The sequence below is a fragment of the Rattus norvegicus genome, chromosome 9 (genome assembly GCF_036323735.1).
Source record: "Rattus norvegicus strain BN/NHsdMcwi chromosome 9, GRCr8, whole genome shotgun sequence".
NCBI classification, from domain to species: Eukaryota; Metazoa; Chordata; class Mammalia; order Rodentia; family Muridae; genus Rattus; species Rattus norvegicus.
Window position 1 is genome coordinate 47977739 of NC_086027.1, and position 17093 is coordinate 47994831.

Sequence of the window (17093 nt, forward strand, 5' to 3'; positions counted from 1 at the left end):
CAAGAAGAGAGAGGCTGCACCCACTGAAGCATCTGTGATTGGCTGCACCCCATACAGTGGTGCCTGCTAATGGATCCTGTTGGCTAGATCTACCATAAGCCGGGTGCGATCAAGGGCGGCTTCCCTTTTGCAAAGCCACAAGATGCTGGACTTAGGACCCCCTGTAGCCCCTGCACTCTCCATCCATCCATCAATGGCTTTCGGTCTGTCTGTGAGGAGTGTCACCACCCCGTCAACACAGTGGCACCTTGGCACACTCACCCGCACTGTGCTGGTTTTTTTTTTTTTTTTTTTTTTTTTGGACTGTGCTTCTCACCGTAGCTACTCTTGGTTATGAATAAATGCTCTAGAGAGGACAATCATCCGTGAAGAAAGCCAATGAGAATGCACTAAACATTTAAAATCTCCCCTCCAGGAAAAAAAGTGCTATGGTGTTAAAGTAAAATGCTGTGTTATATACCTAGGCAAGAGCTGACTATTAAAGAGGTTCTGTTGTCTGTTCTCCTAAAGAAAAAAAAAAAAGGAAAGAAAGGAAAACCTTTCAGCGTTTTCACCTGTCTCATTTTAAGTTTGGGGACTAATGAAAGAAATAAACATCAGGATTGAAGAGTCAAGAAAAAAATTACTTGGGTAACTCGTGATTGAAACCCGAACGTCTGGCGCTGTGAACTAGATGGATTGCCCAATTCCATCCCTCCAAGATTGGTACCACGGTGAGTGCATTTTCCTTTCTTAATCTCTCATCAGCCTCTCCTGTGATTGGGCAGCAACAGGGTCACTTGAGGGGGCTAGGAGAGGGCTTCGCTCATCTTTCCTGAGTGCATTACTCATTCATGAATGGCGCCGAAGCGCGAGTCTATAAGACAAAACAAGTTTTCTGCCAGAAATAGTCATTTTCCACGCTCCTCTCAAGAGCTGACATCTTTTTCTACTTCTTTATTTTAACAAGGTTGGTGCTTGGAAACGTAATCAGCAGAACTCTGGCTCCAATGTGTGCTAAATGAATTACAAGTCGCAGTCTGTTACTGAAAGGCAATCAAAGAGGAAATTAAAGGCCCTTTTGTAATTGGGTCTGGCACAGGGCAAGTCCATAGACGCTGGGTGGGGTTGGACTGCAAAGGGAAGGAAGGGGCCGGAGGCCCATGGCGGCCCAGAGTCATGCAGTTTCTTGATGGAAATAGAACTTATGCCTGGATAGATATGTAATCGACTCTGAGCTACCTACTATGTGTAGGCCCTGAGTTTGGCGTAGGTGACAGCAAAAGCAGTTGAAGGTCTTCATTATACCTCTCTGAGTCTGGAGGTGGGGCAGACATGAAAAGTCCACAGGTACACAACCATTTGCATCACAATGGCTGTGGCTGAGCGGGGCAGTATGCCACGAAGTAGAGCAACGGATGACAAACGGTTACAGAAAGCTCAGTCAGTGTGGGATAACAAATCCTGAAGAGAAATGTATGAGACCAGAGGGATGGGGGAGGGGAAGGAGAGCCATTAGACCAGAGGGATGGGGGAGGGCAAGGAGAGCCATTAGACCAGAGGGATGGGGGAGGGGAAGGAGAGCCATTAGACCAGAGGGATGGGGGAGGGCAAGGAGAGCCATTAGACCAGAGGGATGGGGGAGGGGAAGGAGAGCCATTAGACCAGAGGGATGGGGGAGGGAAGGAGAGCCATTAGATCAGAGGGATGGGGGAGGGGAAGGAGAGCCATTAGACCAGAGGGATGGGGGAGGGAAAAGGAGAGCCATTAGACCAGAGGGATGGGGGAGGGGAAGGAGAGCCATTAGACCAGAGGGATGGGGGAGGGAAAAGGAGAGCCATTAGACCAGAGGGATGGGGGAGGGAAAAGGAGAACCATTAGACCAGAGGGATGGGGGAGGGAAAAGGAGAGCCATTAGACCAGAGGGATGGGGGAGGGAAAAGGAGAGCCATTAGACTAAAGGAATGAGTGTGGGCAAGGAAGAAGGCCTAGATGTGGAGGAAAAGCTACCTCAGGCTTTGTTCCTGGGTCAGTGAGAAATTACAAGGTCACGGTGGTACGGCTTGGTGGGGCAGTGGGGCCGATTTCAAGGGTTACGGGGGTCAAGTGTGGGCTTGTGGAGGTACAGAACAATTGGAAGTCATAAAGTGTTTACATGGACTGAAGCTAACAAAGCATGCTTGTCCATTCTGTGTAGCTTCCTGTGAGCCTATGATAAAGTAACGGGATCGGTGACAGAGTCTATTTCCAAATGTCATGCTAGCTTCTGTTGTGTACAGTGAGTGTGTTTGCACGAGGAAGAACTCCCTGTGAGGTTATTACAGTGAGAAGTATTTGACCACGGAGAAAAAGCACTGTTACCCTCTGCACTTCAGCTTGAGGAACCCCCTCTGGTAGATCAGGGATGGCGTCAGCACCAGATGTCATGTCTGGGCACCTGGTGTGGATGGGGACCACTGGCTGGGATGTGGGGCTCATGGTGTAGGAGTATGAGTCAGGGTGGGGTAACTCATGTGCCCTTAAGTTCAAGTTGCCTGTGGAGTTTTGGGAGAGATGGTGGATGGTATGTGGAAATATTAGCCTGTAGTTGTTAAAAACACCAAACGAAGACACCAATAATATGGTGGTGTGAGCATGAGGACCTGTGTTTGAGCCCCTGAGCCCATGTTACACAAGAAGGAGGAGGAGTGGGAGGAGTGGGAGAAGGAGGGGGAGGAAGGATAATAACACACATTTTTAATCCCAGCCTGGGAGGCAGGGGACAGGCAGATCCCTGGGGCTCACTGTTCAACCATCCTAGCCTAATCTGCAAATTTCAAATACAATGAGAAACTTTTTTTTTTAAATAAAGGTGGATCTCATACACATGCATATACACACACATGAGAACACATGCACATATACCCCCGTCTCCTCTCCACAAAACACCCACAACAGTCATAACACTGATTAAATAAAGCTCAAGGTTCTGGGCCAAGGTTTTGCTATTGCTCTAAAGGAGCCCTTTTGTGTTTTCCTTAGAAAGCGTGAGCACTGTGCATTTCTAGGCTGGAGCCTTCTGCTCAGCAGGCTTCCTCCTCACCCTTTCTGCACTGGGTTTAGGCAGAGTCACTGAGGAGGATATAAAATGACCTCTGCCTAAGAAGACTTTGATGGGCGGGGGTGGGGGGGTTGGGGGGTGGGAGGGATGGGTGGGGGTGGGGGTGAGGGGTGAGGGTGGGGTGGATGGGTGGGGGTGAGGGGTGAGGGTGAGGGTGGGGGGTGGGGTGGATGGGTGGGGTGGATGGGTGGGGGTGGGGGTTTGGGGGGTGGGGGGGATGGGTGGGGGTGAGGGGTGAGGGTGAGGTGCCAACCAGATGACAGTCAGAGGGAGGAGGAGAGAAAACTCTCCTTGGCTGGGCACCCTGGGCTGTCTGTTCTAATAAAGACGGCTCTGTGTGGGTATTGCTTGCTCTTTATAAAACCGACATTGAGTAGGCTCCTGAGGACAGGCAGAATTTCAGAGGTGACGGAGCTCATCAGTAAAGTAAGCCCATGCATGGCTGAATGGGGGGGAGGTGGGGGCAGCAGAGGACAAACCGCCCTCCTTCCTGAAGGCAGAGGCGGGCTGACATTTGTAAGGGTTTCTGGTTCCACCTAAGCTCTGAGGTCTAGCTTTCTTTCTTTTTCTCTCCCCTGATTGCTTCTTTAGATCCCAACTTTCCTTGGTGCCATCCCCGAAAACTCTGGGTCAATAACAGGAGTTAGGTTCCATTTATCACCGGGGCGCTCGCCATTGGGCAAGGGAGCGCTTTAACCCCAGCTTCCTGTGCTTCCTTTAAGATGACACAAGGACCCAAGGCAGAGCTCTTAGAGGATGTCAACGGGGATGTCTGGGTGTGGCTGGGTCTTCTGATGTAACGTTAAGGGAGGTACACTTGCTGTTGTTAAATATCTCCAGGGCATTTTGCTCCCTGGAGAAACCCTCCAAACTATCCATGGCTCTTCTGGGATCCGGAGCTCTTTCCTTTATAGACTTAGGGTCTGGTGTTCAGTGAAGAGAGCATGCGATCCTACCCCGAGCTTGAGAGCATCGTGACAGGACTGGGTGAGGAAGGACAAGCCTGGCTGCGTTAGGTGTGCGTAAGCGTAGGACCAAAGGCCGCCGGAGAACCACTGGGATTAACCTAATGGATACAAGCTGCTCTCGGTAATGGAGAGCCAAATCCACCTGCCCTCAGGATTGAGAGGACGCTCTTGAGAATGTAACAGAACCGGGACAAAGCCCTGGCAAGACAACTGTGCCTTCAGAGGGAGAGAGATATGCATGTGCAACCCCATGCTGGCCTGTGCACTCACATCTTCAGGAGTTTTACATCATCATACAAGAGTTCGATACCTAAAGCTGGCAGAGCTTCTAGGACAGAGAGTCTATGGGAGGGTACGCCTTTTACAGTTCTGGTTCTTGACACTGGAATATGGGTGCTGACACCAAGACATGGATTTAAATCAGGGGCTGATTCATCTTCTAGAAGGTTCTCTGGCCTCTAGGCCTCACCAGAGTAGATAAGTGCATTCTCTAGAATCCAGTGACATACATCCTGGGGGAAAGGAGCCAAGTCAGTTGGTGGTAATTAGTCTGAAGTCTCTATTGCCATGCTTGGGCGATGTATGGGACCGCTGGGCTTTTCAGTGTCGAGGGTTTGCATAGAGCTGATGCTGGCAGGACATACAAAGAGCTGGTATAGTTCTGGACTAGTTGGTTATTTAGGCTTTGGTTGGGGACAGATCAAGTGACCCTGCCCCCAGGGTGAATCACGTGTCCCAAGCACTTTGCCACATGCCAGTGTTGGCTAACTCCTACAGGAGCTGCCATAGCTCTGTGATCTACCCATCTGGGCTTTTGGTCACTCGGTGCTCCTGAAACTTGCTCCACGTGGCAATTTCAATGCAGCAACAACTTAAGCAAGGTCCAAACGGGGATGGCTTGTTGATAACTGTGATTTAAATATATATCCAAAGCTTTCATTGAACACACACACACACACACACACACACACACACACACACACACACACAGAGTGGTGTGATCTGTCAACACGTGCACAACGTTTAATGGACAGATCAGAGTAGTGGCGTCTTGGGATCTCAAACATCTGTCATTTCCTTGTATCAGGGCTATTCTTTACTAGCTACTTGGAAATATGTAACTACTGCCAAGCATAAGGAGTCCCCTTTATTGTTAGAGACCATCTGAAGTCATTGTGCTTGTCCCAATGCACCCTAATCACACGTATCACCATCTTTCTACCGTTCCCCATAGTCTTCCTACGGGACTCTGGTGCTATTATTCCCTGACGTTCTTGTTGCTGTACAAGTGGGGCAGTAGGATGAGTCATTTCTCACTTGGTGACTTCCCAAATGCCTCCAGAGCCTTTTCAAAGGTCCTCTTTGCTACCTTTGTGTGATGCCTTGGTGGAATTCCCACTGGTCTTGGTGGGTGGTCAGTAACTGTGAAGGCAAACAGAGTCTACACATGCTACTCTGTTTTTATGTGAGGACCACACAAGGGAAGCGAAATGAATGTCTCAGTAGCTTTGTTTTAAACCGTGGCTGAAGACCCCATATCTGGGTCTGGCTTTACATCTCATTCAAGTGTTTCTACTAAAAAAAAATACCCAATGTTTGAAAGTAAAAGTAGCTTCTGTGACGGTCGGGCGGACTGTCCTACTTGTACTTCCCAAACCAGTCATGCAAGAGAAAGCAGAAAGAACCCCATGCTTGTTAGTGGATCTGCACTTTCACTGGCCATAGGAAGGCAGCTCGGCAGCCACTGTGTGCAAATGCACACGCTCTTCTCAGAACCGCCTTGGGACTTTTAAAGGCACAATTCTAACTTGGAGATAAACTGAGAGACAGTGCTGACCCACCCTCCCCAGGGGGAAATTCTGGCTAATGAAGACCTCCCGGGATTCAGATTGTGGCAATGATTGTACAAAATATCAAATATGAGCTTTTTCTCTCTTTTCCTTTGGGTTTAGGACCAGGAATTTAAATCTTTTTATCTTCTTCACCTGGTAAGACTTTTATGCAAATGGATTTTTTTAAAAAGAAGCCTTTATTTATTTTATCTATGTGAGTACACTGTAGCTGTCTTCAGACACACCAGAAGAGGGCATCGGATCCCATTACAGATGGTTGTGAGCCACCATGTGGTTGCTGGGAATTGAACTCAGGACCTCTGGAAGAGCAGTCACTGCACTTAACCACCTAGCCACCTCTCCAGCCCATTATGCAAATGTTTTAAACCATTTACACTCAGTAACAAATTTGTTGACACAGAGGCCTAATGCTCTATTTTAGAAATTTGATGGCCTCCAGCAGTGACCCCCTTTTTTCCTTGGGGCAGGAGCCTCTTTCTCCTTCCTCCTTCAGATCTTATAAGTCAATTATAATTGAAAAAGACTGGGAGGCCCGACCCCAGTCAATGGTGAAGAAACACAGCTACTGAATCAGAATAAAAACCAAACACATTTTCTGTCTCGGGGTGTTTGCATCCTTCTAAGCAGACCCTCTTGACCACGAGTAAAAAGTTTGTTACGTCCAGACACTTCAGTTGGCATGGTGGTGTCTTTCTTTGCTATCCCCAAACATATCTGTAGCAATTTGGGGGCTCTGTCTGGGAACCTAGCTCACCTGAGGGAGTGCCTTGGACCCAGTTTTTAACAACTGTCTGATCTGTTTCTTAGAGATGGTTTTATTCCACTCAACTCAATCTGTGGGAAGCAGAGCTGTTCTGGTTAGAACTGGAGAATGCCAAGGGCCCTTGAATGACAAGAACAGTTTGTCTGTAAGCTTCTCCAGGCTGAGGGTCTCCTGAGAAGAGCCGTGCTTAGGAGATAACCAGCCCCACACATGTGGAAAAATTAGGGCAACAAAAAACAAGAACAAAACATTCCAAATGCTTATCTGGACCAAACACCTGCATACCTAACTGTAGGTGATCCCTTTGCTTCAGGACACCATCCACACACGGAGAGCCATGATAGCACACACAGACCGCACACACTCTAAATGCTGACAGTTCCCGGCAAACTAATGAAGAAGAAAACAAACACAAACCCCCAAAGTCCACATCATCAGAGTCACAGGACACAGGGTCACCCCTCCCAGTTAAAGGAATGAGCTCTGGAGGGGGGAATCCACTTTCCTTGCCAACAGCAGTCCTGCTGAGAGCTATGTCGGAGAAGAACTGTCCATCAGCCCTGTCTCCCTGAGCTCCTGAAATGGAGGATCCAGGAGGGTGGTACTGACCTCTGTTACTAACCAAACTGTGCCTTAGTTTAAAAAAAAAATAGTAGCTCCTTGTGAGAACTCTACAATTTTAGCAAAGACCATGGTTTCCTGCCGGTGCCAATCACTTTTTCCCTGCATTCAACAGAGCACCTTTTAATTTTTATACAATTTACACAAGTTTCTCCCTTTTCAGGTTTCCATTTGCTGAGGCACATTCTTCTGCTTGGGCTCACACAAAACCTCACCTGAGCCTCAAAGTCTCTAAAACCTTAGGGGACTCTTGTGGACAGTGGGTGACATTTAAGTCAACCACGTCAGTTTTGGAAATTACGGCCGATTAGAATGGAAAGAGAAGAATTTGACCTCCCCCAACCCTCGGTGGCTTTCATAAATGTTTACCCGAGATGAGAGTGAGATTTTGTTTGTGAGGTGGGATTATCTAACGGAGCGTTCGGGCTGATAACCGAGGCCACCGTCCTGATAAACACTTACACTTGCTTCCTTGATTGTGACTGACGGTTCAGATGTGTGCTCACTCCTACACAGGCTCGACAGAGCTCTGAGAGGCAGGCGGATGACCCCAGTTTTAGTTATTGTGTTTCCATTCAGAAAGGAAACTAACACAGCAGTGCTGTCAGATTGAGCTCGCAATGATTACAAGACTAGAAACAAAACCAAATGCAAGCCACCATTTCTCTTATCCCCTGTGTCCCTATTGCCTCCAACATATGTAATATACAGTTTTTTATTTTCCCATAGTTCATTGGAAATGAGGAGCTTTCTGGCATTGAAATTTTACTTAAAACTTTTGTGGTTAAACTAAAACAAATATTACTAATGTGGAATTCATCTTGAGCAGCAAGGCCAGCAGCTTGCCGGATGGAGAGCTTAGTAGGCATCTAAGACTATTCTAAGGATGACTTATGCAAAAATTGCACAGCTCTCGTTTGGCTGCAAATAACATCTCTACTACACTTCATTCCTCAAGGAAGAGAAACTCGATTTTGGAGCTGTGCCCCCCAAACCTGATCCTGATTACTGCTTCCAGTCCTGTTTATATAATTCTAGAGTTTTGGCAGGATTCAAGAGTACATACCAGGGTGTTGGCTTTTATGAATCTCCCGAGATGTGAATGTCACGCTGACTGGATGAACTCTGGCCACAAATCCCAGACATGCACAATGACTCTATTTATTCAGACTTGGCTGCCTGTATGCAGATTGACTCTGTGTGTAATAAATTTTCACAGCCCCAAGAACCTCTACATCAACCAAGCAGAGGCCGAGAAGAAAAACAACGCTAGTGGAACTGGGCTGCGTTTCACCCAGTTACTCTGTCAGAGCTCACTGATGGTTGACATAGGCTGTCAATGCCTTTCAGGTTTTCTCTTCCTGTGTTCGCAAAGCCCCACTCTCTGTTACAAAGTTGCCATATTAAACAGAAACAAGGCAGGGGGCCGGGATGGGCAGAAATCTGCTTTTAATAGTTTAACCCACACTGGTGTGAATGCTTGGTGGCCTCTACAGGACAGGGCTGAGAACTCAGACTATTTTTTGCCACTTGGTCAGATACCAAATGAAATGCAATGGCTCTTGTCTCAGTGGGGCTCGGCGGGGCTTCACCTGTAGTCTGGACATGCTAGAGGCACGAGGCTTTAGATTCTCTCTGACAGACAAGATTATTACTCTCTGCATTATAAATAAGAAAATAATTGCCTCTTTAGCTCGCAGATTTATGTTAATGGAATAGATATCTATTAAATTAATTGTACACTCTCCAGATATTGATTGGGTATTAAAAGGTAACTTTCCTTCATTGTGTTGAGAAATCAATTAGGCCAATAGAGAAATTCCCCTCTACAGATTAAATCCAATGATCGCTGCCTGTAAAATTAAAACAGTCGGTTTAAGTGGATAAACTACACCCATTTAAGGAGAGAAATGCACTTATATAATTAAAACGAAAAGACTGCCCAATCTGTGTGGGTAATGTGATTACTGGGAGCTGCAGGCAGACGTCGGCCATTCAGTGTGGATGGCTGCTCCCTCAATAGCTGTCCCTGAGCTACGGATTTGTCATGGTAGAAAGCCTGCTTGTGGCTGACATGGTCTCAGCTACAGCTTGCCAGAAATCTCGAGATCATGTGTCCCTTTCCTCTTGCCTCAGCTATGATGATCCTGACTAGAGATTTGCTCCGCCTTGCTTTCTAAGCTTCCCAAGCTTCCCCAGACTCAAGACGTAGAGATCACCGTTTTGACCAAATGGTCCGACATGTAGGTGTGTTTTTCCTCCCTCCAAATCCATCAAGCTGGCGGTACCTTCAGGAATTGTTTCAATTGTTTTCCTGATTCCTTCACGTCCCCCCCAACACCCCCCAGGGAACCATTAACAGTCAGAATCTGTCACATACACATCTAAACAAGAAATCTGGCTCACCAAGTGGGAGGAGACTGAGAACTACCTGACAGCTTGCTTTTATTTTAAAGATGCCTCAGCCATCTTATCAAGTGAAGAGAAGTGAAATTCTGGTGCCTTTGAGGGGGGACAGCAGGGAGATGACTTTGGGGGGCTCCTGCCTGAGATGACGTGCAGAACCTGCACCGTTAATAGCGCTTGACAAGATGAGTGTTTAAGGAAGGGGGTCTCGGTTAGGCAAGGCTATCTGTGAATGTATGCTTGCCTTACACTTATTTATGATAGTGGGATATATATATATATACATACATATATACACACATATATATATATTTCTTGTCATTCATTTAATGTTTGAGATTTAGTAACAGGAATCAAAGGCGGGACAAAGGTCACCTCTGCTTCTTCAATGGGGACGGCAGGAACGAATCCCAATTGAACACAGTGCCTGTGGTTGTTTATGCGTCTGCTCAACAGACAGTATGCATACTGAGCCGGCCAGTCTCGTTCCTACAGGATCTTCCAGCTTTGTTTATAGAAGCAGTTACCATCAAAATGCATACAGTATAGCTAAAATTAGGGTGAGGTCCAGGAGAAAGACTAGTATGACTGAGAAAAAGAACATGCCCTGAGCCTCTCTGAGGACATGAAATGACACTGTACCTCTGGTAGGCACAGGTGTCAACCAGGCCAAAGGACAGAGCAGAGGCCTTTGGATGCCCCAAGGCAGCTGAGCGTGGCTTGTTGGAGGAGCTGAAAGAAGGGCCATGCAGCTGAAGTGCTGGAAAGTTCGGGGAGTAGGGGGAGGCATGAACAAGGCCAGACTGCAAGTTAATGGAGACCATGTTGTGACCCTTGCATTTCTCTCCAGGTGGGAGAGGAAACCTTTTCAGATTTTTGATTAAAAAAAAAAAAGATTTAGGAGCCAGAGAGATGGCTGGGTTCAGAGCACTTCCTGGTCTTGTACAGGACCAGTGTTTGGCTCCCTGCACACATACTGGGCAGTACCTCAAGTGCCTGTTAACTCCAGTTCTGGGGATATGATGCCCCCTTCTGGCTTTGACAGGTACTGCATGTATGAGGTACACATACTAACATTGAGACACACACTTATATGAAACTTAAAAAAAATTATTTGATCTGATGTACACTTTTATAGAATCACTGAGGACAAACTGTATTATAGATGTCAGAGAACAGGGCGATAGTTCCCACAAGCTGGCTTAAACTAGTCAGAATGGAAAGGGGTCGATACACTAATGTTTAATTTTGGAAGTTAGACTTATAGAAGGCAGAGAAGAAAAAGAGTGTTTGAGCAAGGAATGAGGGGTTATCAAGACCAAATCCTGCTGTTTTAGGCTTGAACAGTGGGCATCTGGGAACTCTAGGTCTGGAAACGGGAACAATTGCAAGACAAACATGTTTGGGTAATGGGACGACGGCAGAACCCAGAATTCAGTTTGGCATGGCTCAGGTTTGGAATGTTTGTGAGACAATCAAATAGACAAGCTAAGTATGTCTGTGGCTTGGGAGAGTGCGCGAGCTGAGGCTGCACAGAAGTTGCCATTATAGAAAAACTGAAGGTCACTGGGGGTGGGGAGGGAACAGGAGGATGCCCCAGATAAGAAGAACCAGAACAGAAAAGGCAGGAAGGAAGCCTTTCAGACTCCAATGCCTCCTGGAGACCGAGCAGTTAGCAAAGCATTAGGAGAAGGAGCAGGCAGGGAGGGGCGGGGGAGGGACACAGGTGAGAGGGAGAAGGGAGGGGCACAGGGGAGGGGGATATAGGGGAGGGGGAGGAGTACAGGGGGAGGGGGAGGGGCACCTGTGAGAGACTTAAGGAAGCAGTGAACAAGAGTGGTCTGCAATGCCACTTTTCTGGTAAGGCAAGGGATGAAGAGACAGGTATTTGAGTATGCATAAGGGTGTGTGTGTGTGTGTGTGTGTGTGTGTGTGTGTGTACATGTGTGTAAGTACATACATATGCATGTTTGTCTATTTGTATGTGTGTGTGCACTCATGTGTGTGCATGTGCATGCACAGTTGTGCCTGTGTGTGTGCTTGTGTGCATGTGTGCATGTGTGTGCATTAGTGAGTGTGCACATGTGTGTAGGCCAGAGGTCCATGTTGGGTATCATCCTCCAGAATTCACCTGATTGTGGGAGCAATTTGGCCAGTGGCCTCATCATCCTGTTGCCCCCCACCCCCAGCTCTCTGGATTGTATGCCTTGAGGTTGTGAGTCCAAATAAGCCTTCCTTGAGCTGCTTTTGAATGCATTTGTCACAGCAGCAGGAAGAGAAACAGATGTGGGGATTTCTAACTTAGCTCGTGGAGCTCTGAAGGACTCTGAAAAAATCGGCCGGTGCCATCGAGCTCCTCAGCAGCCGAGCGGGGACCTGAAACCTGCAGCAAGGTTTCCATGGTCTACCTTCCTACACTCAGCTTCTGTCTTCTTCTGTCTTGTTCTCTGAGAGGACAACAGCAGTTGGGAGGAAAGGCAGAAAAAGGGCGTGTTAAACACACCAGAGTGTGAGGCTAAGGTGTGCGGCAGCCTGAGGCTCTGCAGACATTGTTATTTTTCAGGTGACCACAAAGGCCAGCTGCACCAATATTTATGAAGACAACTAGATAGTTTCTTAGGGAAGAAAAGACTGTGAAGGTTTTTTTTGAAAAGATTTTTGGGATGGAGGTGAATTCTGGTTATACCTGGAAACAAATGGGTCATCGCCTCACGATGTCAGAGAAATAAAGTGTGCTTCATATACGTGTAGTCTACATGTTTTCAGGGAGAGCGTATCGTTAGTCTTTTTCTAAAAGTAGGAGCCTTCCTCTAAGGCTGGGGGGGCACTGTGGGAGAGGAGAGGAAAGTCAAGCTGGGAGACAGGGAGTAGGAGGTCAAGTGCTACCTTTGGGGCACGAGCTACCCGTCACAAAAACCATGATCTTGTCCCAGCTACAGTAGCCTAAGCCGGGAAGGTGCGAGAATGGGTTTACAGCCACTCATGTTTCAGGAGGGACTCAAGGGGCCCCATCTTTTTCCCGATGAACTGCTGGCAAGTGATGGAATTTGGGGGGAAGAGGAGATCATCATCGTCTTTAGCTGTGTATCAGAAAGTGAGCCCACCTTTCTCTCTGTAATGCAGCATAAACAGAATAAACTACATACAAGCATAGAACTGTCAAATAACCCTAACTGGTAAAAAGAGGGGAGACTTACGACTTTTTGACTATACAAGAGTGTATTTTAGACTCAAATAGGACAACTTAATTTAATTAATGTAGCAATTTAACTTAAATTATCATATGCAAAAACCACTGTCTGGAGACTTATTGATGAGTTAGGAATTACTTTATAAAATCATTCATCCCCAGTGCCCCTTTTACAAAAAAAACCCAAAAAACAAAAAACAAAAAAAACCAAAACAAACAAACAACAACAACAAAAAAAACCAAAAACCCAAAAAACCCCCAAAAAAACCAAAAACCAAAAACCCAAAAAACAAAAACAAAAACAAACCCCCCCCCCCAAAAAAAACAAAAAACAAAAACCCAAAAAACAAAAACAAAAAAACCCAGTAAAATACACATGAGGGTCGGGGCGAAATGCAAGAATAAAGAATTTGACCTGTATGTTCCTAGTCCAGTGTCGCCCATGTAGACTGGGAAGTTGACAGTAAGGCAAATGACTTGTTTGCTGTTAGAAGGCGTGATAGTACAGTGTTGATAATGAGTTTCTTAAATTGCATTTTCATTGGAAGTACTTCCTGCAAATAGTTCTAGAAACTGTTTCATTCTGTGAATCCTTTTTCTAATAGAAACCACACACAAATCACATGCTTAAGAAGGTTTAGCCATTTGGTCCCTAGCTGAGCCTCTCAGTGGCTTAAAACAGGGGGTGGGGGGGTGGAGGTGTCATTTTCTTCTCAGTCACACAGATGAGAAAATAAAATTAGAAATGAATTTCTACTGTGATTGCTTAGGTGTCTGCCTGCCTGGTTAGACATCTAGAAAGAAGTCATTCCACCTCTAAAGTTCTCATAGCCCAAGGTCCTTCTGCCCACCTAACCTCTCTCTCTCCTGGGATGCTCTCTGTTTGCCAACCAGGTTCCCAGATTCATGGAGTCCTGGTTCATCCGTCTTCCTTTCCTTTATCTCACAAAGAGAGGGACAGGCCTTCCTCAATCATATCCATGAACAGCTCAGGCACATGCTTTAGCAATGTTCCCCTGACTTTGCTCTCCCGTCTACAAACATTATTTGTATTTGCATGTCTAGACAGCAAATCACGTGCCCAACACCGCATGATACCTTTGAATCAAGTTCACGACTTCAAAAGTCCATTGACTGGCACATGCATTTAGCCCAATGCATAGAGACATAAAAGAGAGAGCCCTCTAAACTGTCTCCCTAACCTGTCCCGTTCATCCAAATCTGACAAAATGTAATGTAGCTGGCGGGGCAAATCAAGGGAATGCAGGGGAATCTGTCTCTAGTGTTTCTGAAATCTGCTTTAAAGTAGAAACGTTTCCCCGAGATGCAGAAGCGGGTGTGATGAATGCTAAGTGGGTATTTTTTTTCACCTTAACTGACTGATCAGAAGACTATTTATAGCCCCCCTGACTGATGTCTCAAGCTGGTGAATCAACAGCAAGGGGGACTATTTGCAGCACGTTTATCATTTCAGACAAACAGCCGAGACTGCGCCTGATTATTTTTTATTCATCATCTTCCCATACCTCTGTGTTCGTTCCTTCTCACTGTTAATAATGTCTGCATAAGGCTTCTCAATATTTAATGGTACAGCCTCCCTGCTGCATGCTAATGTGCATAAGGTCACATGCTTGAGCTCGAGAAGGCCGGTTACCTTTGCCAAACGAAGGAGGAGGAGGAGGAGGTAGAGAGGAGGAGGAGGAGGAAGAGGAGGAGGAAGAGGAGGAGAAGGAGGAGGAGGTAGAGAGGAGGAGGAAGAGAGGAGGAGAAGGAGGAAGAGGAGGAGGAAGAGGAGGAGGAAGAGGAGGAGAAGGAAGAGGAGGTAGAGAGGAGGAGGAAGAGAGGAGGAGAAGGAAGAAGAGGAGGAAGAAGAGGAGGAGGAAGAGGAGGAGGTAGAGAGGAGGAGGAAGAGAGGAGGAGAAGGAGGAAGAGGAGGAGGAGGAGGAGGAAGAGGAGGAGAAGGAGGAGGAGGTAGAGAGGAGAAGGAAGAGAGGAGGAGAAGGAGGAAGAGGAGGAGGAGGAGGAGGAAGAGGAGGTGGTGGTGGTGGAGAGGATATATTTCCTAGAGAAGCCTATTCTATTAGTTTTGTTAGAAACATGATTGTTGGTCTCTCTGCCTTAATGGGAACTGAGCTGAAGACATTTTAATAGACTGGCCCAACACACAGAAATCCATCAATGACAGTACAGTATCCAGTATGGAAGACCGGCTTGGTTCTGTGTCTCCATGACTCAGTTTACTGTCATCAGTGCCTTGCCTACAAGATGGCGATGCATGAGGAAAGCCTTACCTGCTCACCCTCTTCGTCATCACTGCTTAGCTTAAGGTCGTCTTCCAGAGTTCTGAAAGGGACAAAGAGATGCGCATACTTAGAGTCGAAATCTTTCAATACCGAAACATCATCTTTCTGGTCTGTGTGTTTAATTTCTATTCACACCCTTATATTGTATGTGCTTTCCCTCTGATGTACTTGGGAAGAACAGATAGTCGCATCACAAAAATTAACCCTCCTGACGAGCACTGGATGAGATGGGCCCCCTCAGAGTGGGTAGTTTTAGAAACACAGAACCAAACAAGGGAGGTTTAAATTCCACAACTGCTTGTTCAATGTCTTCCAGACTTCGGAGCCAGGCTGTGTCCTTGGGCCTGTCTAGGGGATGCTCATGGTAAAGAAAGAGGAAGGACGAGCAGATTTTGCTGAGGGTCAAGCCACAGTCTTGGGTCATGTGACATTCATGCAGGCTCCCTGATGGCCCAAGGGCTGGAGAAGTTGTCTCCATGATTTGTTGAGTAGAAGGCAATGAACAGTGGGGCACTTCTGAAGAGTCTACGAGGGCCTATCCATGGTCTGCCAGCCACCTCCCGTGTGTCCCAAAATAAGCAGTGAGGCCAAGAAGACCAATGGTTGGCAGAGAAATGGGAATGCATATCCTAATGTTCTTAGTGAGGAGAATGGTTTTTATCGGTGCTGCTTTGATCAGTCTTCGGTGCAGCTGTCTTCAGAGCTGTCCATTGCCAAAGGAGTCTTGGCAGCTTCTAAAATGTGTTCTGAGCACGCAAAACTGTCCTGCCCAGGAGCAGGGAGAGTCTACTGCTTCAGACACTGGTCTGGAAGCTGTCGAGCTCTTGTGTTTAAAGACCTCATTGTCTTCCTTGATGTCAACCAAATGTGCTTACGGTCATTAGGGTCGGTTATAGGACTATCATAGGCAAAAACCTTTATAATAACTTCAGTGTGGGGTTGGAGATTTAGCTCAGTGGTAGAGTGCTTGCCTAGCAAGAGCAAGGCCCTAGCAAGGCCTTGGGTTCGGTCCCCAGCTCCAAAAAAAAAGAAAAGAAAAAAAAATAACTTCAGTGTTATTTCATTGACCTTGTGGGTAAGTGTGGTCTGTGACCATCCACACTTCAGTTCTTCCTGAAATGTCTGCACTTTGGGGGTAGGTGACTTATGGGGCCCTTGTTCACCCTGTGGAAGGTGCGGGTTGTACTCAGAGATCCTCCTGAGTTAGGTTCCATGAATCTAAGAAATAAATTTGTTTCTCTCATCCCACAATGAAGAAATTTTTTTATTTGATCAATATAATTTGGAAACACAACTGTAACTGAACATGTGCACTTTTGGGACATTGTTTCCTGTCCACGGGGCAGAGGAGTTATTTATATTGTATTAGGTATTCTAAGTGCTCTAGGCGAGATTGAAAGTTATGGGAAGATGTGAGTTGGTTACATGTAAATCCAATGCCATTCTATAGAAGGGGCTAGAGCGCCCCCAGATTCTATAGAAGGGGCTAGACCATCCCCAGATTCTACAGAAGGGGCTAGAGTGCCCACAGATTCTATAGAAGGGGCTAGAGTGCCCATAGATTCTATAGAAGGGGCTAGAGCATCCACAGATTCTATAGAAGGGGCTAGAGCGCCTCCAGATTCTAAAGAAGGGGCTAGAGCATCCCCAGATTCTATAGAAGGGGCTAGAGTGTCCCCAGAGTCTATAGAAGGGGCTAGAGTGTCCCCAGAGTCTATAGAAGGGGCTAGAGTGTCCTCAGAGTCTATAGAAGGGACTAGAGTGTCCCCAGATTCTATAGAAGGGACTAGAGTGTCCCCAGATTCTATAGAAGGGGCTAGAGTGTCCCCAGATTCTGTAGAAGGGACTAGAGTGTCCCCAGATTCTATAGAAGGGGCTACAGTGTCTCCAGATTCTATAGAAGGGGCTAG

General features: G+C 46.8%; 1 protein-coding gene across 6 annotated transcripts in view; it reads right to left on the reverse strand.

Annotated features, from left to right (window-relative positions):
- Window positions 1-17093, reverse strand: part of Aff3 (ALF transcription elongation factor 3) — a 457478-nt gene that overhangs the window by 82836 nt on the left and 357549 nt on the right. For all 6 annotated transcript variants that reach the window (NM_001413892.1, XM_039083846.2, XM_039083844.2 and 3 more), the window contains one exon: window positions 15172-15223. In NM_001413892.1, coding sequence (NP_001400821.1) covers window positions 15172-15223 — 52 coding nt within the window. The remainder of the gene's footprint in view (window positions 1-15171; window positions 15224-17093) is intronic.